At 33.8% G+C, this 20,414-nt stretch overlaps 1 protein-coding gene across 2 annotated transcripts in view; it reads left to right on the top strand.

Annotated features, from left to right (window-relative positions):
* MAP3K2 (mitogen-activated protein kinase kinase kinase 2) overlaps window positions 1-20,414 on the top strand; it is a 56,235-nt gene that overhangs the window by 15,535 nt on the left and 20,286 nt on the right. For both annotated transcript variants that reach the window (XM_063109829.1, XM_063109836.1), the window contains exons 2-7: window positions 4,928-4,996; window positions 8,407-8,525; window positions 9,146-9,186; window positions 10,638-10,737; window positions 17,888-18,001; window positions 18,337-18,424. In XM_063109829.1, the coding sequence (XP_062965899.1) occupies window positions 4,993-4,996; window positions 8,407-8,525; window positions 9,146-9,186; window positions 10,638-10,737; window positions 17,888-18,001; window positions 18,337-18,424 (466 nt within the window). In that variant the 5' untranslated portion in view covers window positions 4,928-4,992. The remainder of the gene's footprint in view (window positions 1-4,927; window positions 4,997-8,406; window positions 8,526-9,145; window positions 9,187-10,637; window positions 10,738-17,887; window positions 18,002-18,336; window positions 18,425-20,414) is intronic.

Below are 20,414 nucleotides of genomic sequence, written 5' to 3'. Positions count from 1 at the left end.
CAGTTCTTCCTACAGTTTCTGGAATGTGCTGAGCTTTTGGGATATTTGTACATGCTATTATTTAACCTTGAGAGTTCCTTCCTGGCACTTCACATGGTTGGCACCTTCTTATTTTTTAGAGTCTTACCTATTGACTCATTCATTGAGTTTGATCTCTTCATTGGCACTTTGTAGTTACTTGTATGTCTTCCTCATTAAGCTGTAAGCCTCAGGAGGTCAGGGACTTTGTTTTCCTTACTATTTTATACATGTCATATAGTAGACAGACATTTAATAAGTTGTTTTGAAAGTAGTGAATGGTAGTCCACAAAGCACATGAAATGGGGATATTTATAATTTAAGTAGATCATTTTATTTTATTTATTTATTTATTTATTTTTAAACCAAAAGCAAATATAATTAGGAATAACAAAGACTACAACAGAAATATATGAAATAGGGAATTAAAAAACAATAGAGAGGGCCGAGCCTGTGGCGCACTCGGGAGTGCCGCGACGCTCCGGCCGGTGCACTCGCTGGCTGAGTGCTGGTCACGAAAAAGACAAAAAAAAAAAAAAAAAAAAAAATAGAGAAAATCAACAAAACCAAAAGTTGATTCTTTAAAAAGATCAACAAAATTTGCAAACTTTTGTCTAGACTGACAAGAAGAGGGTAGACCAAAATTAATAAAATCAGGAATAAAGCAGGGACATTATCACATTGTCATTATGTTTTTTTGTGGTGGTAAGATTTGGTTTCTTTTTCTTTCTCATTTGGGTTTTTGTTCTACCAGTGGGTTTTGTTATTCCTTGTGTATTTGTGGTAGTAAGTAGATCATTTTAAGATTCAAAATGAAATCCTACATTTTAATAATAAATCATTGCATTTGAAGAAAAGTACAACGTAGGATCAGTAAATTTTAGATTTCAGTCTTGTGATTTTTTGCAAAAAGTTAAATTTTTTTGTATTTTTAAAATTGTGAACTTTGTGAACTCCAATTTATCTATTTTTGTTGTTTGTTGTTGATTATGCTTTTGTTGTCATATCTGTTTGATCATCATATCTCTTTATTCTCCTTGAGTCTGCACCATTTCCATAGCCTTTCTTTGACTTTTATGGCATCATCATTTTGGAGAAAACAGTGTCCCTTTTTGTTTAAATACAGTGTTTCTCATTCTGTATTTGTCTGAAGTTTCCTTATGATTATTTTTAGTTTATGTGTTTTCAGAAAACTGTGTAGTTGATGTTGTGTCATTCTAAGGGTATCACACGTGGACACACAAGATGTCCCTCTGTCCTTCATAGGTGATGTTAATTTTCATCACCCAGTCAAGGAGTTGCCCAGTTTCTCCTCTGTGTACCAATTGACTACATTAAATTAGTTTGAGTAAAGACACCATAAACAAAGTGTAGGGTTGAGACACAGACCACCATCAATATATCCAACAAACTTCATGTATTCAGAATTTTAAAATATTCAAAATACTTAAACAGCCACTTTTATAAAAGAGTATATCAAAATGGCCAGTGATCCAGTGAAATGGTACTCAACATCATTAGTCATCTGATAAGTGTAAATTAAAACCACAGTGATATATTATACAACCACCATAGTGACTAATAGGCAAGAACTGGAACTCTTACATTGCTAGTAGGAGTATATAAATTGATGCAACCACTTTGAAAAAATGTTTGGGCTGGCCGGTTAGTTCACTTGGGAGAATATGGTGCTGATAACATCAAGGTCAAGGGTTCAGATCCCTGTACAAGTCAGCCGTCATATTAGACCCTTATCGGATGTATGATTTGCAGACATTTTTCTCCCATTCTGTGGGGTTGTGATTGTACTATTTTGATAATGTCCTTTGATGCAAAATATTTAATTTTGATGAAGTTCAATTTATTTTTTCTTTTGTTGGTTGCGATTTTGGTGTAATATTTAAGAAACTGTTGTCTAATCTAGGGTCACGAAGATTTACACATCTGTTTCCTTCTAAGAGTTTTATAGATTTAGCTCTTACATTTAGGTCTTTGATTCATTTTGAGTTAATTTTTGTATGTTGTGTGAAGTAGGGGTCCAATTTCATGCTTTGGTATGTAGGTATCTAGTTGTATAGCACCATTTGTTGAAGACTGTTCTTTGTCCATTGAATTGTCTTGGCACCCTTGTCAAAAATCAGTTGACCCTAGATGTTTGGATTTATTTCTGGATTCTCAGTTCTGTTCCATTGGTCTCTGTCCTTATGCCAGTATCACATTGTTTTGATTCCTGTAGCTTTGTAGTAAGTTTTGAAATTAGGAAGTGTGAGTCCTCTAACTTTATTTTTCTTTTTCAATATTGTTTTGGCTCTTCAAAGCCCATTGCAGTTCCATATGAATTTGAAGTTCAGCTTTTACATTTCTGCAAAAAGAGGCCTTTGGAATTTTGATAAAGATTGTATTGAATCTGTTTATCACTTTGGGAGTATTGCTATCTTAATAATATTGTCTTCCCATTGATGAACATGGAGTGTCTTTGTGTATATTTAGTTCTACTTTGATTTCCTACAACAATGTTTTGTAGTTTTCAGTGTGCAAGACTTGCATTTTCTTTATGGTGCTATTATAAATGAAATTGATTTCTTAATTTCATTTCCAGAATGTTCATTGCTAATGTATAAAAATACAGCTGATTTTTAAGTGTTAATCTTGTATCCTGCAACCATGCTGAACTTGTTTATTAGTTCTAATAGTGTTTTCATGAATTTCTTAGGATTTTCTGTGTACAAGACTATGTCGCCTGAGAGTAGGAATTGTTTTACTTTGTATCCAATCTGGATTCATTTTATTTCATTTTCTTGCCTCATCTCTGACTAGAACCTCCAGTATAATATTAAATAGAAGTGGCAAGAGGGGGCGTCCTTGTATTGTTCCTGATCTTAGGGGGAATGCACTATTAAGACTTACTAGTCTTCACTATTAAGTATTCATAGATGCCATTTATCAGCTTAAAGCATATTCTCTTGTTTGTTTTCTTCTGAGTGTTAAAAGGTGTTGAATTTTGGCACATACATTTTTCTGTCTATTGAGATGATCATGTGGTTTTGTCCTTTATTTTATTAATATTGTTTATTATATTTATTGACGTTTATATCCTGAACCGGCCTTGCCTTTGTTGGATATATGCTACATATTCATGGTGTGTAATTCCTTTTTTATGTTCTGGATTAGGTTTGCTAGTATTTTATTGAGGATTTTTGCGTCTGTATTCATAAGAGATATTGATCAGTAGTTTTCTCTTCTTGTGATGTCTTTGCTGATTTTGGTATCAGAGTAATACTGGCTTCACAATGAATTGGGAAGTGTTCCTTCTAAGTTTTTTTTGAATAGTCTTTAAATAATTATTGTTAATTCTTTAAATATTTGAAGGCATCTTCTGCAGGGCTCTTATTTGTTTTTCATTTCTAATTCAATCTTTTTACTTTTTTATAGGTCTGTTTAGATTTTTTATTTCTTCTTGAAATAATTTTGGTAGTTGTATCTTTTTAGGAGTTTGTCTGTTTCATCTAAGTGATCTAATTTTGTTGATGTACAGTTGTTCATAGTATTCCCTTATCCTTTTTATTTCTGTAAAGTTCCTCCATTACTGTCTTTTGTGTTAAATAGATATTTTCTAGTGTACTATTAATTAATTTATTTATTTAAAAAAATTTTCTTTTGACAGCTGGCGAGTATAGGGATTGAACCCTAGACCTTGGTATTATCAGCTTCACACTCTAACCCAGTGAGTCAACTGGCTAGCCTCTGTGCTGTTTTATTTTATTTTATTTATTTATTTTGAGGGGCAGCTGGCTGATACAGGGAACTGAACCCGGTGCTATTTTAATTCTCTGGGTTTTTTGCTATTTTTAAAAAAATTTATGTTTTAGTGGTTGACCTGGGGATTATAGTTAACATCTTAACAGTACAGTTTGAGTTAATAACAACTTAATTGCAATAGTATTACAAACACTTCTTTTTTATATAACTCTATCCTTCTCCTTTCCTTTGTGCTATTGTTTCATAAATTATATAATTATGTATTATATGCCTAGCAGCACAGTTATAATTATTGCTTTATGCAGTTTTCTTTAAACCAGTATATTAGTTTCCTATTGTTGCTTATGTAGAAAAGAGTTAATATAGCAGGTCTCACTGCTTATCCTTAGAAAGGCTTGCTTACGAGGTCAGCCTTTGGCTGCCACCTGTGAACTTGGGTTTCAAGAGGATCCAACATCTCTGATAACTGATAACGGGTTGAGGGTTCCAACATCCCTTATAAGTGTTTGTACAAACACTATGGTTTATGCTGAATACCTGCTTTTCTTCTGGGAGTCTAGAATTTTGGTTTGTGTTAGGCAAGAGTGCCTACATAATCAGCCCCCAATATAAAGCACCTCCTCTGTATTAGTTGGTTTCTGTTGCTTATAACAGAAATACCTGAAACTGTGTAATTTGTAAAGAAACAATATTTGCTTACCATTTTGGATGGTGGAAAGTCCAAAGTTCAAGGAACATATCTGGTGGGGACTTTGTTGGCAGAGTGTCACATGGCAAAATGGCAGAAGCAGAGAGAGCCACTTCTCATGCCCTTTCCTATTAAAACCCTCAGAACCACTCCCATAACTATCATTAAACCATCCGTGGATTAATCCATTCACTAGGGCATGGTTCTCACAACCTAAGCACCTCTTCAAGGCCCCACCTTTCAATTACCATAATAGGATTTTCCACCCTCTTAAGACTGTCACAGTGGAGATTAAGTCTCCGTGAGCTTTGGGGTGACATCCAACCCATTACATTCCCCCGGTAAGATATGTAAAGTATTCAGTGTTGTTTATATTGATTTTTTTTGTGTGTGTGTGGCTGCTTCGTCCATTTCTTATTATTAATTTGTTCACCTTTTTTTTTTTTTTTCAAACCTTCTAAGGCAATAAAGAATGCTGATGGGAGAACCGTTTTCCTAATTTTCAAATTACCAAACTGGTTGCCACAATGGGTGAGTTCAAACTAAAAGCATTTTTCAGTTATTATTAAAGAATAGAATGTGGGAGACAAAGTTTTTTCTACTATGTGTTATGATGAACCTTTTTATAATGAAATTTTATGATGTAGCAGACTTACGTAATGTTTTATGTTTATTTATTTACTAACAGATTTTCAGTTAGAGTACTTTTTGTGTTAATTGTTACAGTTTTGGGATGCCTGTTTTATGCAGAACACAATAGGGGCATTGAAAATAAACTGTTAAGATGGATTGTGATTTGCTTAGAGTCTGATGGCAAGAGAGAAATAAATCATAAAATTTTATAGCAGAATAGAGCAGCAAATCATTGATGCTCAGGGAAGATATGTTTTACAACTCTTGTTAATATCCTTTGGTTTCATAATAGTAATCTAAAGGGAGACTAAAGTATGAGAATGGGTTGTGGCTGTTCAGTTTATGTATCATTTTGTTTTTCTCTTTACCTCCTTTTCTTTTTTATTTTTTTCCTTTTCTCTTTCCTGTTGAGAGTTCCAGTGTAAGGCAGGGATTCAATGGGGAGACACTAGAAAGAAATGGAGCAAATGGCCTGCCCTCTCCTAAATCGGGAAAAATGGACTGAGTAGTTGGAGGTCAAGTTTTTAAACTTAGACTCATCCTGATATCTTAACTCTGACATTTACTTGCCAAAGTTTGTCTTTCACCCTTTTTCTACCACTTGCTTAACAAAACAAATGCATTATTTATACATGTTCACATATACAACATCAAGGGTGAAGAGCTTAAATTTGCCTGAGTTCTTTAGTGGAAGGGCTAGCATATTTTTAGTGTATGTACTTGTGGCAAGTGTGTAAGCCAAAGCTTCACCTTCCTGCTTTTTAAATTTCTCTTCCACTTTCCCTTCTGTAGCCATAAGCGTAGTACCCTGTTGTAGTCCAAATTCTTCACTCACCTCCAGCTCCAAATTGGATCTACTTTTACTCAACTCCTCTCAACTTTTCATTTTACTTGCTCTCACTTGCACTCTGAGCTTATGTGTTTATCAAATTGATTTCTATCATCCTTCTCAAATAATACTGCACTATAGTAAGCAAAAAAACAAAGAACAGCTTTTGCTTAAAAACTTAGACAAAGGTAATCACAGAAAATCATGACAATTTACAAGTGCGAATCACAGATATTTGATTTTTTAAAAAATTTTCGTAGTTTTAGATATTTGAATTATTGATTGAGGATGTTCTCCTGTAATTATTTTTCAAGTATAATGAATAAGCATATAAGGTATCTAATCCAACATTTCCGATAAATGAAATTATTTCCCAATTGTTTTTCTGGTATCGTGCCCAATTGAATGTTCATTCCACATATGTCAGAAACCCACTGCTGCTTCTGTGTGCCCATTTGTCAGAGTTGGGATCCTCTGGGTATCTTCACTGCCTGTTGGGTCAACTCATGATCCTTATGATATTTATAACCTGTCTAATCTGCCTAATACCCTGTGACCACCACAGGGATTCTTAGTAGAGCAAAACAAGAATTGTTTTGTCTAAGAATTGTTTGAACAATGCTTATTATAGTTTGAATATGTTTACCACTATCCTTGATCTTTTGTGGATTTGTTAACTTACATTTTGTCAGCCTCCTAAAAGTAAGTTTCCTATCGGATACTTATCTATCATGTTATTCTTCAAGCCAGCAAGAGAAGGAACTCAATTAAATTGCCCTTTGTTTTGTATGTCTTCTTCCTAAGATTTGAACTTTTGTTCAAATGGCCCTTTCCTTTTTTAGAAAACTGTACTCATTTCTCTTAACAAGGAAATAAGTATATGTATATAAATGTGATAAGAGATTTTATCCAAAGCCTTCCCAGGCATTTATTTATTTTGACATTGTGATATTAAACATATAAACGTATCTAAATTCAAGCATTTTTAAGTTTTTTGTAGTAAAATAAAATAATTACAGCAATATAGATACGTTTAACTATTAGAGTTCCCCTCCTACCAGTGTAAAATTAAGGATCTTATCTTTCTCAAGAAGGTAATGTGAGATGATTTTATTTCATTTGAGACCATTCCGAACTTATTCAGACAGAGGGAAAATTTATCAATAATTGACCTATTGATGCTCCTGCTGTGATTACATTTTACCGACTGGCCCAGTTACCTGTTTATATAAACTGACTTTATGACAAAATTTTATTTTACAAAGGAAACTTTGCAAAGGATTATAGAATTTTCTCTTAACCTGGAATTTGTTAATGAAAACATTGCAATAATTTAAAATTTTAATATGTAAATAATTTCACTACAGAATAGAATATATTGAATGTTATTAAAAACGAATAAGTTAGAGAAATCAGCTACTTGTCTATTTGAAAGACTGTTGGGGCTATTGAATTGTCAGAATATTTTTAATGATTTCCCTTACAAGATGTAGCATGTTTTGATTATTACTACTCTAGGTACCTAAATTATTGTTCACCAAAATGGTTATATTTTAAAATATCAGGTCTCTTCATTCCTTTATTTATCAATTATGGAATATCATTAATAGAATTGATTTACTAGTGAAAGTCAATTAATTGTCTTTGAAGCCTTCCAGAGTTTATAATTGGCCTGTGTAGGAGATTAAAGTCTCATAACGAAATCTTTGATATACTGGGAAGAGACTAAAAGTTCATGGTTCATGATCCTTTCCCTCAATTTTATGGACTTAGAACTTTTTCTGAGGAATGGATTTTTCTTCTGTTGTACTGACCATGATCATTTAATGATCTGTTTTATGTTTGTAGTCTTGACAACTCTTATGGTGAAGAAGTTTGAGAGAAAATTTCCAAATATCTGTAGGCCACTATCCACAGATGAAAATTTTCTTTGTTTCTGACTCTTAAGTATTGATGAAAGAAAAAAAAAAAACCTCTAAAATGAAGTCTGTACTTTGAATGTAAATACCAAATGGTATTTATACAAAGTTGTTTATTTTGTCCCCACTTGCTTTCATTAAGATTTTAGGTCTTGTTGATTTTTTTTTTTTTTTCTTTTTTTTTCTGAGTCATAGAAAAGAATTTGTTGTAACAGGGCTGCTTTGACCCTTATCCTTGAATATTAAATCATTAGAAGAATCAGAGTGACTTCATCTCACCTGTAAATGTCTAATCTGTGGACCTCTAGTCTGATGCTAGAGCTCGAGATTAGTGCAAGTTTAATGTTATTTGTCGTCAGGATTATTTTGTCTTCAGTTTTTAAATAATTAAAATTTTATTTCATCAAAAGCGAAGGCATTAAAAATGTTCTAGATGCATTTTTGCATTAAGTTAATGCATTTTTTACATTAAGTTTTATTATAAATTTTGTGTTTGATGTCTGTGATAAATATATTTTAAAATTATAATTCTGTATATGTGTTATTTTAAAAATATCTAGATGATCAGCAAGCTTTGAATTCAATCATGCAAGATTTGGCTGTCCTTCATAAGGCCAGTCGACCAGCATTATCATTACAGGAAACCAGAAAAACAAAATCTTCATCACCAAAAAAACAGGTATTTGTTTCAATAATATTTTAATAAGTATATTTTGTTGGTCTATGAATTATTTTTCTTTATTATCCTGATTGTATAGAGGATTTGTTAAATGTGTTCAGTTTTATATGTTTGAATCAAATATTTTGTTGTTATACATTTTCCCATAAGTGCACATTTAAAAAAAATGGTAGAGTTTCATTCAATGTGATAATTGCTCTGTATAGCTGATATTTCATCCGTTCTTCAAGCACTAAAATAAACAAAAAGTTTTTTTCAAATAGTTTACTCTATATTTTTATAAAAGAGGGTGATTTAGATTCTTACAAATGAAATTAGTTTGGAATGCCCAGCATGAAAAGTGGATTTTCCTATAACAGGATCGGCAAATGTCTCATACCCCTGATGCCTTCACTAATATATCTTGGTGCTCTTTCCTCTTGAGTCCAGATTCAGCAACATAATTCTCAACTGAGCTTTTTGTCAGACACTGTTAATTGATTGGAGCTGGCACTACAAATGACACCTCCTTCCCCCTGTTCTATTTTAAATGAGTGAAAAGAAAAAAAAAAGATTTAGAAGTTCTAGAAATTTTATCTGATCTCTGAATGATTGTATGACTGATTTGTTATTCACTGCAGAATGATGTCCGGGTCAAATTTGAACATAGAGGAGAAAAAAGGTAAGGAAGGAAACTTTACGTGTCAATTAATTCATTTAATCAAACATATATTCTAATTAAGCTATTAAAAGTTTTTTCCAGATTTGAATGAAGTTTATGGCTTACAAATTAAGAATGGAGTACATGTGTTTAAACTTAAGATAGGATCTGTCAAAATTCAGACTAAACATCAGAAATTATTAATTTTTTTTTTAACTTTAGGGAACAAATAAGGTCACTGCATACTGCAGCCTTTAAATATTATCATTTCTTTTTATTTTTACCCTTATCATAATTGTATCATCCCTCCAGATACTATACAGAATTTGTCTATAGATTTAAAAATTCACAATTTTGATTATTTTCAAGAGACCTCAATGCTATGACTTGTGTTTTATTAGTAACGTTGAGGAAGATGAGTTGGATTGGTGGCGGTAAAATATTTAGCAGAGATGTAAACCTAGCCTTCCACCTGATATCTGTATCTCAACGCAAAAGTGCTGGTGGTGGTAGTTGACAACAAAATTTCTAACAAGATCTAATAGGAGTTAGAGAAAATGGGATTTCATTTCTGTTAGTGTCTCATTAATTATTTTGATTAAAAGCCTGTTAGTTTTAAGGACTTTAAAATGGCTCACAAATCATATAACTTAAAGATATAAGCATGTTTTACATAAAGATGTTGGAAAAAAATAGAATATGTCAGATATACCATAGAACTGTTATTCAGTCTAGTTTCCTATTTAAGAATCTTTTATGGGTATTTTCCCAATTTTTTTATTCATTCAGTACTATTTATTGAGTACTTACCATATGCTAGTCCCTGAAAGAATATGTGAGCAAAGGAGACATGGTCTTTCCCCCTTATAGACCTTACTGTCTAGTATGGTAGTCTTCAAGCTTTAGGTGCATGCTCTCTAGAGGCAGCACAGTCCTATATCCTTTGGGATATAGGAACAAAATACTAGAATTTTAATTCATTTTAAAGCTTTAATTTGTTTAAAATATTTATTTTGGAGGTATGTTTACATGATGTATGTGCTCAAAAATGTTGAGTTGATAAAGATACAGAAATGAAAATTCGGATCTTCAAAGAGCAACTTTATTCAACAGTTTCATTGCATTCTACTGTGCAGATGTCACAAAGTTAAGTTTAATCACTTTCCTCAATGGATGTTTTATATTGCTCGTTAACATTCATATGACAGTTGCAATGCAAATTGAAAACTGCAGACAATTTTGAGAATTTTCTTATTAAAGTTTTTATTAGGATAGAACAAACTTCAGAGTTTTTGAACTTTGTGTTGGAAATTTGCACGCTTGATCAAAAATGAGCTGTTGTAGTGTTTAAGTGAATATTTACATAATTTTTTCTTAATTTTATATTTCTCTAACAAGAGGTAACTGTTGCAAGTATACTATTTAACTGTGCCTAAAACAATAAAATACTTTAAAATTCTGTCTATATATAGAATTCTTCAGTTCCCCAGACCAGTTAAACTGGAAGATCTGAGGTCTAAAGCTAAAATTGCCTTTGGACAGTCTATGGATCTACATTATACCAATAACGAGGTAAACACATACAGTTTAACTTTTAACTTTTTAACTTTTTTTTCTTATTTTGGAAGGAAGTATGTTCATTTAAGAGACTATTTTTAGAACTGTTGTGTTTTTACTTAGGATTGATAAGGATATGCTATGTCAGAGAAATAAAGTATCACAAGTAAATTAATAAATTCTAAGTGATTAAAATAGATTTTTTTTTCCATTTTGGAAAATAATAGAAGGTGCTACTATGCAAATAATTGAATGAGAATCTATTGTAGTAGGAAATATATGTTATTACTTGGAGTCACTACTTATTTATGTTTTATTTTTACTCTGCATATTTTGTTGATGAATTATCTTTTCCTTTCATACTCTATACTTGGATCCAGACAATAGAACTTTGGTAGTCAGACAACTTAGTTAAAACTTAGAGGACTATTTTAGTGTCGGTTAGGACCTCATAGGTTATTATGCTTATGTTTGGGAGTCAGTACAGTAGTTCCCTCTTATTCACAGTTTTGCTTTCCAAGGTTTTAATTATCTGTGGTCAACCTCAGTCCAAAAATATTAAATGAAAAGCCTGCCCATTTACAATAGCCACCAAAAAAATAAAATACTTAGGAATTGAGTTAACCAAGGAGGTGAAAAATCTCTATCATGAGAACTACAAACCACTGCTGAGAGAAATTAGAGAGGATACAAGAAGATGGAAAGATATCCCATGCTCTTGGATTGGAAGAGTCAACATAGTGAAAATGTCCATACTACCCAAAGTGATATACAAATTCAATGCAATCCCCATCAAAATTCCAAAGACATTTTTCTCAGAAATGGAAAAAACTATCCAGACATTTATATGGAACAATAAAAGACCACACATAGCCAAAGCAATGCTGAGCAAAAAAAAATAAAGCTGGAGGCATAACACTACCTGACTTTAAGCTATACTACAAAGCTATAATAACCAAAACAGTATGGTACTGGCATAAAAACAGACATACTGACCAATGGAATAGAATAGAGAATCCAGAAATCAACCCACACACTTACTTCCATCTGATCTTTGACAAAGGCACCAAGCCTATTCACTGGGGAAGGGACTGCCTCTTCAGCAAATGGTGCTGGGATAACTGGATATCCATATGCAGGAGAATGAAACTAGATCCATACCTCTCACCGTATACTAAAATCAACTCAAAATGGATTAAGGATTTAAATATACACCCTGAAACAATAAAACTTCTTAAAGAAAACATAGGAGAAACACTTCAGGAAATAGGACTGGGCACAGACTTCATGAATACGACCCCAAAAGCACGGGCAACCAAAGGAAAAATAAACAAATGGGATTATATCAAACTAAAAAGCTTCTGCACAGCAAAAGAAACAATTAAAAGAGTTAAAAGACAACCAACAGAGTGGGAGAAAATATTTGCAAAATATACATCTGACAAAGGATTAATATCCAGAATATATAAGGAACTCAAACAGCTTTACAAGAAGAAAACAAGCAACCCAATTAAAAAATGGGCAAAAGAGCTAAGTAGGCATTTCTCTAAGGAAGATATACAAATGGCCAACAGACATATGAAAAAATGCTCAACATCACTCAGCATCCGGGAAATGCAAATCAAAACCACATTGAGATACCATCTAACCCCAGTTAGGATGGCTAAAATCCAAAAGACTCTGAACGATAAATGCTGGCGAGGTTGTGGAGAAAAAGGAACTCTCATACATTGTTGGTGGGACTGCAAAATGGTGCAGCCTCTATGGAAAATGGTATGGAGGTTCCTCAAACAATTGCAGATAGATCTACCATACGACCCAGCTATCCCACTGTTGGGAATATACCCAGAGGAATGGAAATCATCAAGTCGAAGGTATACCTGTTCCCCAATGTTCATCGCAGCACTCTTTACAATAGCCAAGAGTTGGAACCAGCCCAAATGTCCATCATCAGATGAGTGGATACGGAAAATGTGGTACATCTACACAATGGAATACTACTCAGCTATAAAAACGAATGAAATACTGCCATTTGCAACAACATGGATGGACCTTGAGAGAATTATATTAAGTGAAACAAGTCAGGCACAGAAAGAGAAATACCACATGTTCTCACTTATTGGTAGGAGCTAAAAATTAATATATAAATTTACACACACACACACACACACACACAAAAACCGGGGGGGGGGGAGAAGATATAACAACCACAACTACTTGAAGTTGATACGACAAGCAAACAGAAAGGACATTGTTGGGGGGAAGGGGGGGAAGGAGAAGGGAGGGAGGTTTTGGTGATGGGGAGCAATAATCAGCCACAACGTATATCGACAAAATAAAACTTAAAAAAAAAAAAATATTAAATGAAAAATTCCAGAAATAAACAATTCATTAGTTTTAAATTGTCCATAGTTCTGAGTAGCTTGATAAAATCTCGCCCTGTCCAGCTGCATCCTGCCCTGGATGTGAATGATCCACGCTGTATTGTTACCCACCTGTAAGTCACTTAGTAGTCACCTTGGGTATCAGATCATAAAAACGTAGAATATATATAGTTTGGCACTATTGTGGTTTCAAGCATCTGCAGGGCATCTTGGAACGTATCCCCCGCAGGTAAGGGGGGTTTACTGTACATGTGATCTTCAGGACTCCCTCTGGCACAGAGGAGCTCTGTGTTCTAAGGAAACCCCTTTTTAATATTCTGTAAAATTCTGATTAGATTAGATGGTCTCTGAGATTTCTTTTAGTTCTTGATATTCTATGAGATCGCAAGATCTTGAGATCTTAAAATTAACAGGGACAATTTAATTAGTTAATTGATTGGTTGATTTGGGTTTTTTTAATCTTTGGAAAATATTTATTGAATTTGTCAGGCTTAATGCTATGACTTATGAATTGCAACTCCTCATGGAGTTGACTTTATAGACTTGTGGTAGAAGCAAACAGTAAATGAATTTTTTAAATATATGAAGTTTTTTGAGAGATATGCATAAAGTATTGTGGTAAAGAATTAAGGCAAGGGCAGTCAGTAGGCGTCCTATTGATAATATTAAGGAAGAACTAGCTGAGGTAGTGATATTTATACTGAAACTTTAAGTATGAAAATCCAAGCCTGCAATGAGTTTCAAGGCTTGAACATTGCTGGTAGAGAGAGTGGCTTGAGATTAGTGTATACAAAGATCCTAAGATGAAAACGACTTATGTGTTTTAGGAATAGGAAAAGTGCCAGTGGGGATGGAGTGACAGTGGAGAGCTTAGTAAAAATTAATGCAAGAAAACATGTGAAAGAGCTTTCCAAATGTTAAAGCATTGTGCAAATAAAAATATTTGAAAATATGAGATTTTAAATGAATTGTTAATTTAAAGCAAAAGGAAATGCTAGTGTAGCTTGTCTAAAGAAACCATGTATAACTCAGAGATCAAAATATTTTGATAAAGTAAAAATCCATATCCTAAAAAGTTAATATTAATATTACACAAGTAAAGCGATGAGTACTATAGTATAGAAATACCTTGAAATTTTATTTTTCAGATACTTTTTTAGGTTTTCAATTAGTCATGAATACATCTTGTTTCCCAGCTCTATCTTGGCCTCTCATTATTTCTGTTCGTGCTGGCCTGATTTCCAGTTGTCAGCCCCTGACTTTGAGGGCTTTCCAGAGGTGTGACCACAAGGGCTATAGTACATATAGGGTTGATGGCAATGGGAAATAGGCCTCAGGGGTGGGGTTGGTGGACTCCACTTGCCCACAGTTGCAACTTGCTGGATGATACACCCCGTATGGGCCTCCTTCCCTTTGTTTTCCCCATTCCCCTGCCAGTGTTTCCGAGTATCTTTTCCCATATAAATGACTTGAACTTTTGAATTCTTAGCTCATGGTATGATTCTAGGGGAACCCAGGCATACATTTTTTCCTTTTTTTTTTTAAATCTAAAATTGTATCATGAAAACTTCCAAATGCCAACATACATTAAGACTACAATATTTTCTTGATCTACCAGCCAAGAAAAATGAGGTTAGTTTGACATGCTTTGTCTGTATTATTCCTGTGCTGGCTCCTAGAATTGCTGTTTCCTTTCTGAGTTCTCACAGTTTGTTTATGTAAATTTTTCTGGGATTTTTTTGAGGATTGACATCAAGCTAAATGATTTGTAGTTTCAAGAACCCTTTCTCATTTTCTAAAAATAGGAAGATTTCTCCATTTTTAGTTTTATTTTTCTTATGCTTTCTGAAGGATTTCTGTGAGTGGTTCTGCCATTATATTTGAGTGGCCTCTTGGCAGGAATGTGGTAGAGGTGGCATTAGGGTAAGAATGCATTTAAGATTTCTTGCAACCCTATGATTCTGTGAGTTAATCGTGTCCTGATTCACTTCATGACATATTGTTCCAAACCAAATGCATGACCTTGGACATTGGTGGTACTACAGAAAATCTTATGAGGGGTGTTAGTTTTGTGGACCTGTGAACAAGCAAAAAACTCATTTATAGTGCATGCTACTCCACTTCTATAAATATCTTTTTCCTAGTGTAATATAAATTTCTCTGATCAAGATGAACTATTATTCTGTAAACTTCTAGTTTGCTAGAATTGAAACAACCAAGAACTTTAAGCTGGGATTGGTTGGATTTGTTAGTTTGGCTTCTCTTTATCTAATAAGGTGCTGGCAGTGTGTGTCTGTATGCTTGTGTTTGTGTGTGTGTTCTTTTGGGGGACTGGATCTTTCCAATTTCGGATGAATAGAGCAAGAAAACCTTTTTATGGGCTATTTTCATACTTCACTTTGTAAAGTCAGGAATATTCACTTCTTTCAAATTTAAGTTCTATTTAATATGTTCTTGGGTTGAATTTTTAGTTTCCCTTCCAGAAAGGATTTATGTTGACATACAACGGATTTATCAAAAATAAGTCAGTGGGGAACAGATGATGCAGGGCATCACACAGTGAGGGCTGAGCAAGAGCACATTAATGTGATCACTTGCCCTCCTTATAAAGCCTCTGGTGACCTTTCTGTGATAACCTCCTCATCCATTAACCCAATGATCCATGAATGGATTAATGTGTTCATGAGGGCCTAACCCTCATGATCCAATCATCTCCCAAAGGCCCTACCTCTCAGTACTGTCACATTGGGGATCAAGCTTCAACATGTGCTTTGGAGAGGACATTCATACCATAGCAAGGCTGAAATGAATTCACCAATCAGGAAAAGGAAAACATTCTGTTATTTGTTCAGTATGATTTAGATAAGCTTGAATTTGTTCTTGACTCTTAGTCCTCATTTTACAATTTGTAACAGGTGACTTTAGAACAATGGGAAATCTCCTTTGGGGACTATAGGCAGTGTCTAAGTTGCTGCACCAGGTGCTGCACATTTCATGGCAGCAAACTGAAGAAGAGCAGAGTCATTTCTGTTTGTATTTGGTTACTGTCATTTAAATTAGTGTTCCCCCCCACCCCAAAGTAACAGTATCTTGGAAAAGTAAGCAATTCAGTTATAAATAAATGTACAATAAAAGTAAATATTCAGATTTTCCTCTCAATGAAAAATTGGCAGAATAGTCTTCAAAATATTTAAAGTATTTTAAAATATTTCCCAGGGCTTAAAATATAATAAAAACAGAATATTGAAGATAAGAACAAGGTGCGGTTTCTAATTGGTAGGAAAAAATGAGAGGAATTTAATTAAGAAGATCAGTACATCAGGCTTGTTCGATGATAATTCTTTTTTTATTATAAAAATTTTTTTGTAGAGAAAAAAGAGCTGGGTTAGTGGATAACTTGTGGTAGTACAAAATTAGTGACAAATAGAAATTGGAAATATAATTTTGGGTACAGAGTAAGTAAATATTAAGCAGATTGTGTGATGAAATTCACAGAAATCCTGCTTGGTATTTGTGTCTGGCACCCTTTCTTCAAACAAGGACTTTTTAAAAATAAATCTGCAGTAAGTGAATATACACCATGCCAGCTAGTGGGTTTGAGTGCAGATTGAGCCTTCATCCCTGTGATATTTATTAAACAACAGTTACCAAGTGTCTGCTCTTTGCTGTGCTGTGTGCTAATTGCTGGTGTGGGGTTTTCTTGTTCTCAAGGACCTCAATCTAACTGGGCCTTACATTTGAGTGGTTCATATACTGTGCTAATTAAAACAGGTTAACAAGTGTGGAATATGTTCACTTGTTTGTATTCTGTCCCTGTTTTAATAAAATAGAATATTCTTTGGAGTTAATGACAGAGTTTTCTTAAGCTACTTTAAGTTGTATTTAAAAAAAAAGAAAAAAAGTATTTTGATTTTTCTTTTAATTGTGTGAATCATACTTTCAGGTGGACACTTTTGTCCTCTATGACACCTGATCTATGAGAGGGCTAATGAAAGCAAATTCCACATTCAGGGTTCACTACTGGATGGCTGACCTATTTTAGCTTATTCATTTTAGAGTGTAGTGGCCAGGTTACCAGGATCAGTGATAAATCCCAGGTGGGCTGTAGATTGCAGGTATGTTACTAGTGATAGCCCTCCATGGCAGCTGTCACAGATGCTCAGGATATTGGTATGTCAGTAAGTGCACTGAGTGACAGTGCAAATATGTGGTTACTACTGGAGAAAGAACTAATAGTTTCATCTCTGCAGGTGAAAAGTATCTTTATTTTATACAGATTTTGTATGTACTCCTTAATGTTATTTTGGGATGAATATATTGTAACTTAAATTTAGCAATATTATGGAAATATCCTAGAAAATTAATCTTTAAATGTATTCTCTATTTTTTTTTTTTTGACTGGTAAGGGGATCACAACCCTCGGCACGGTGTTGTCCGCACCACGCTCAGCCAGTGAGCACACCAGCCATCCCTATATAGGATCCGAACCTGCGGCCTCGGCGCTACCAGCTCCACACTCTCCCGAGTGAGCCATGGGGCCGGCCCTTTAAATGAATTTTCTAAAATAACATAGAATTAAAAAATATTTATCCATACTCATTCTAAGATTTTAGTGGTAGGATAGGGAGAGCAAAATAGTCTAGATACATACACTCATTCAGACTTTCGTTTTGTTACTATAATGAACAAAATGAGATTTATAATTTCCTAGTAATGGAGATGCTCATAGAAGAACTTGACCTGAGATGGTTGCATGATTCCTTATGTTCTTTTTTGTTTAGTTGGTAATTCCATTAACTACCCAAGATGACTTGGACAAAGCTGTGGAACTGCTGGATCGTAGTATTCATATGAAGAGCCTCAAAATATTACTTGTAATAAATGGAAGTACACAGGTATGAATTGGGATATTTTTCAGCAAGGATTATAGGATTTATGCCTGTGAAAGTCAATATATGAAACATAGTTAGGTTCTATAATTTATATATTTTCAATATGATTAAATAAGTTATAGTCATAATTACAAATAAGTGTAATACATTGTACATATGAAACTAATAGAAACTGACAACTCGGAAAGAATTAGGTTAGAATTAAAATTTCAAAGACTAGGGGATTTGATAAGGCCCACAAACAATATAGAATAGCTAGGTTGTATTTGGTAGGGAGAGGATTCTGTTTTAAGCCCTAAAGGGGAAGAATAGCATTAATTGTCCTTTTTCCTTTGTAGGCTACTAATTTAGAACCATTGCCATCACTAGAAGATTTGGATAACACAGTATTTGGAGCAGAGAGGAAAAAACGGCTTTCTATAATAGGTAAGAAAGCTAGTATCTGAATCATGAAATGGGTGATGTCTCAATTTCTTCTCTATCCTTTAATGTAGGGCAACACTTCAACGTATTCCTGATAAATTCCATCCTATTTCTGTACTCTCTGTAATTTATCTAACCACATTCTAGTATCTGATGTCCCTTGAAAATTCATTTCAAGTATTACAGGATTAGCAATGTCCAATTTAAATTCTTATACCCAGGGTATTCTAATGTTTGACAAATTTAATGTTTTACAAATAAAATGCAGGAAAAGAAGAATGTAATTCCTAGTATATTAAAATTGATAGACTAGATTCTGAATTTATAAGCCTTTCTCTAGAGTTTTAGTTATTTCCAAGAATGCTATCAAAATAAAGATTGCTAAGAATTTCCAGATTATGCTTTCTTATTACTTTATTAGTATTCAATTTTTATTTGCCATTAATAATGCAGTTATAATAAAGCTTATGGTATAAGGAAATAAGGATCCTGTGTGCTGTTCTTTAAGGAGGCCTTATTACCGAGGCATGGGTTAGGCAGAGGGGCTCTAAACTCTCCTGTTATGTGTATCTTCTTCAGTTTGTATAAGATATTGATAGTCTACATTTGTATATGATAAAAACATTACATTGCTCAAAAAAACCACTGGTATGAATGTTTTTAACAGATAGGACAGTGAATGTGGTCATTAAAGATAGCATGGAAAATATGTATGAGGAGTGAACTTAAAGGGGAAATGTAGAAGAGAAGAGAAAGCTGAATAGGGAGGAAGGCGGAGAGTGGAACAAAATAAGAGATGTGGTTGGGAATCTAAAAAAGACTGATAGAAGAAGATTGTTAATAATGACAGAAAAGATTAAATTGGCATGTGAACCACGAGAAATCTATTGTTCATTTTATGACCATTGTGTTCTAAGTGTCTGTCTTTATGTAAGTCCTACTTTTGTCTTTGTTTTATTTATTTATTTGTTTTTTGTGGCTTGCTGGTACAGGGATTGAACCCTGGACCTTGGTGTTATCAGTACCATGCTCTAACCAACTGAGCTAACCAGCCAGCCCATTAGTCCTACTTCTGGTTTCAGAAGTGCTGGAAATGTGAGCAGCAGAGATGATATACAAACAAAATAAAAATGGCTTGTCCTTATTCAGGTATATTTTGATTTAATTTAAAAATGTGGTGAAAGAACATTTGGGATACCTGAATTCAAATTCCAGCTCTCTGATTAACCTGAGACCAGTATATTTGTCCTCATCTTTAAGTTATGGGATGGTTGTAGACTTAAATTGCAAGAACACTTGTAAAGTACATTTTACTTTTTAAAATAGAAAGCATGACTACTGTTAATTGTCCGTTTCTATATTTAGCTCCAATTTTTTTTTTTTTTAAAGATGACCAGTAAGGGGATCTCAACCCTTGGCTTGGTGTTGTCAGCACCACACTCAGCCAGTGAGCAAACCGGCCATCCCTATATAGGATCCGAACCCGTGGCCTTGGTGTTATCAGCACCGCACTCTACCGAGTGAGCCACGGGCCGGCCTATTTAGCTCCATTTTTTATCACACTATAGTACATATCATTTTTAAGTAAAAAATTGCCAATTCACTTAAGTTGCATTAGGCAGAACAAGCTAAATGCACTAAATTGACATTTTGAATTAAAATTTTACTGAATACCTCAATCTCATTCTGCTGATAAATATTCTTGTTGTTTGACTTCAGTGCCAATGTAAGAAGAAACTGGAAATTGTAAAGTATAGAATTACTGGTCTTTTATTGGCACTGCTGTAAACAGTGACCATTATCTTTTTTTCTGATTTGTTGACAAGTATTCCCTTTAGTTATTTTCATAAAAGGAAGCTAGAGGAAAAACTTTCTTTGGGATGGGAATGTATGCGGTGTACAGGTCTCAACCAAGAGTGTATTGGCATACCCATTACTAACAAAAGTTAAGAAAAATGTGTTGTCAAGTAAGGTGATGAAGAAATTTTTGTAG

Source organism: Cynocephalus volans, chromosome 1 (assembly GCF_027409185.1).
Source record: "Cynocephalus volans isolate mCynVol1 chromosome 1, mCynVol1.pri, whole genome shotgun sequence".
NCBI classification, from domain to species: domain Eukaryota; kingdom Metazoa; phylum Chordata; class Mammalia; order Dermoptera; family Cynocephalidae; genus Cynocephalus; species Cynocephalus volans.
The sequence above is the reverse complement of the archived record's forward strand: the minus strand, read 5'-3'. Positions and strand labels throughout refer to the sequence as shown.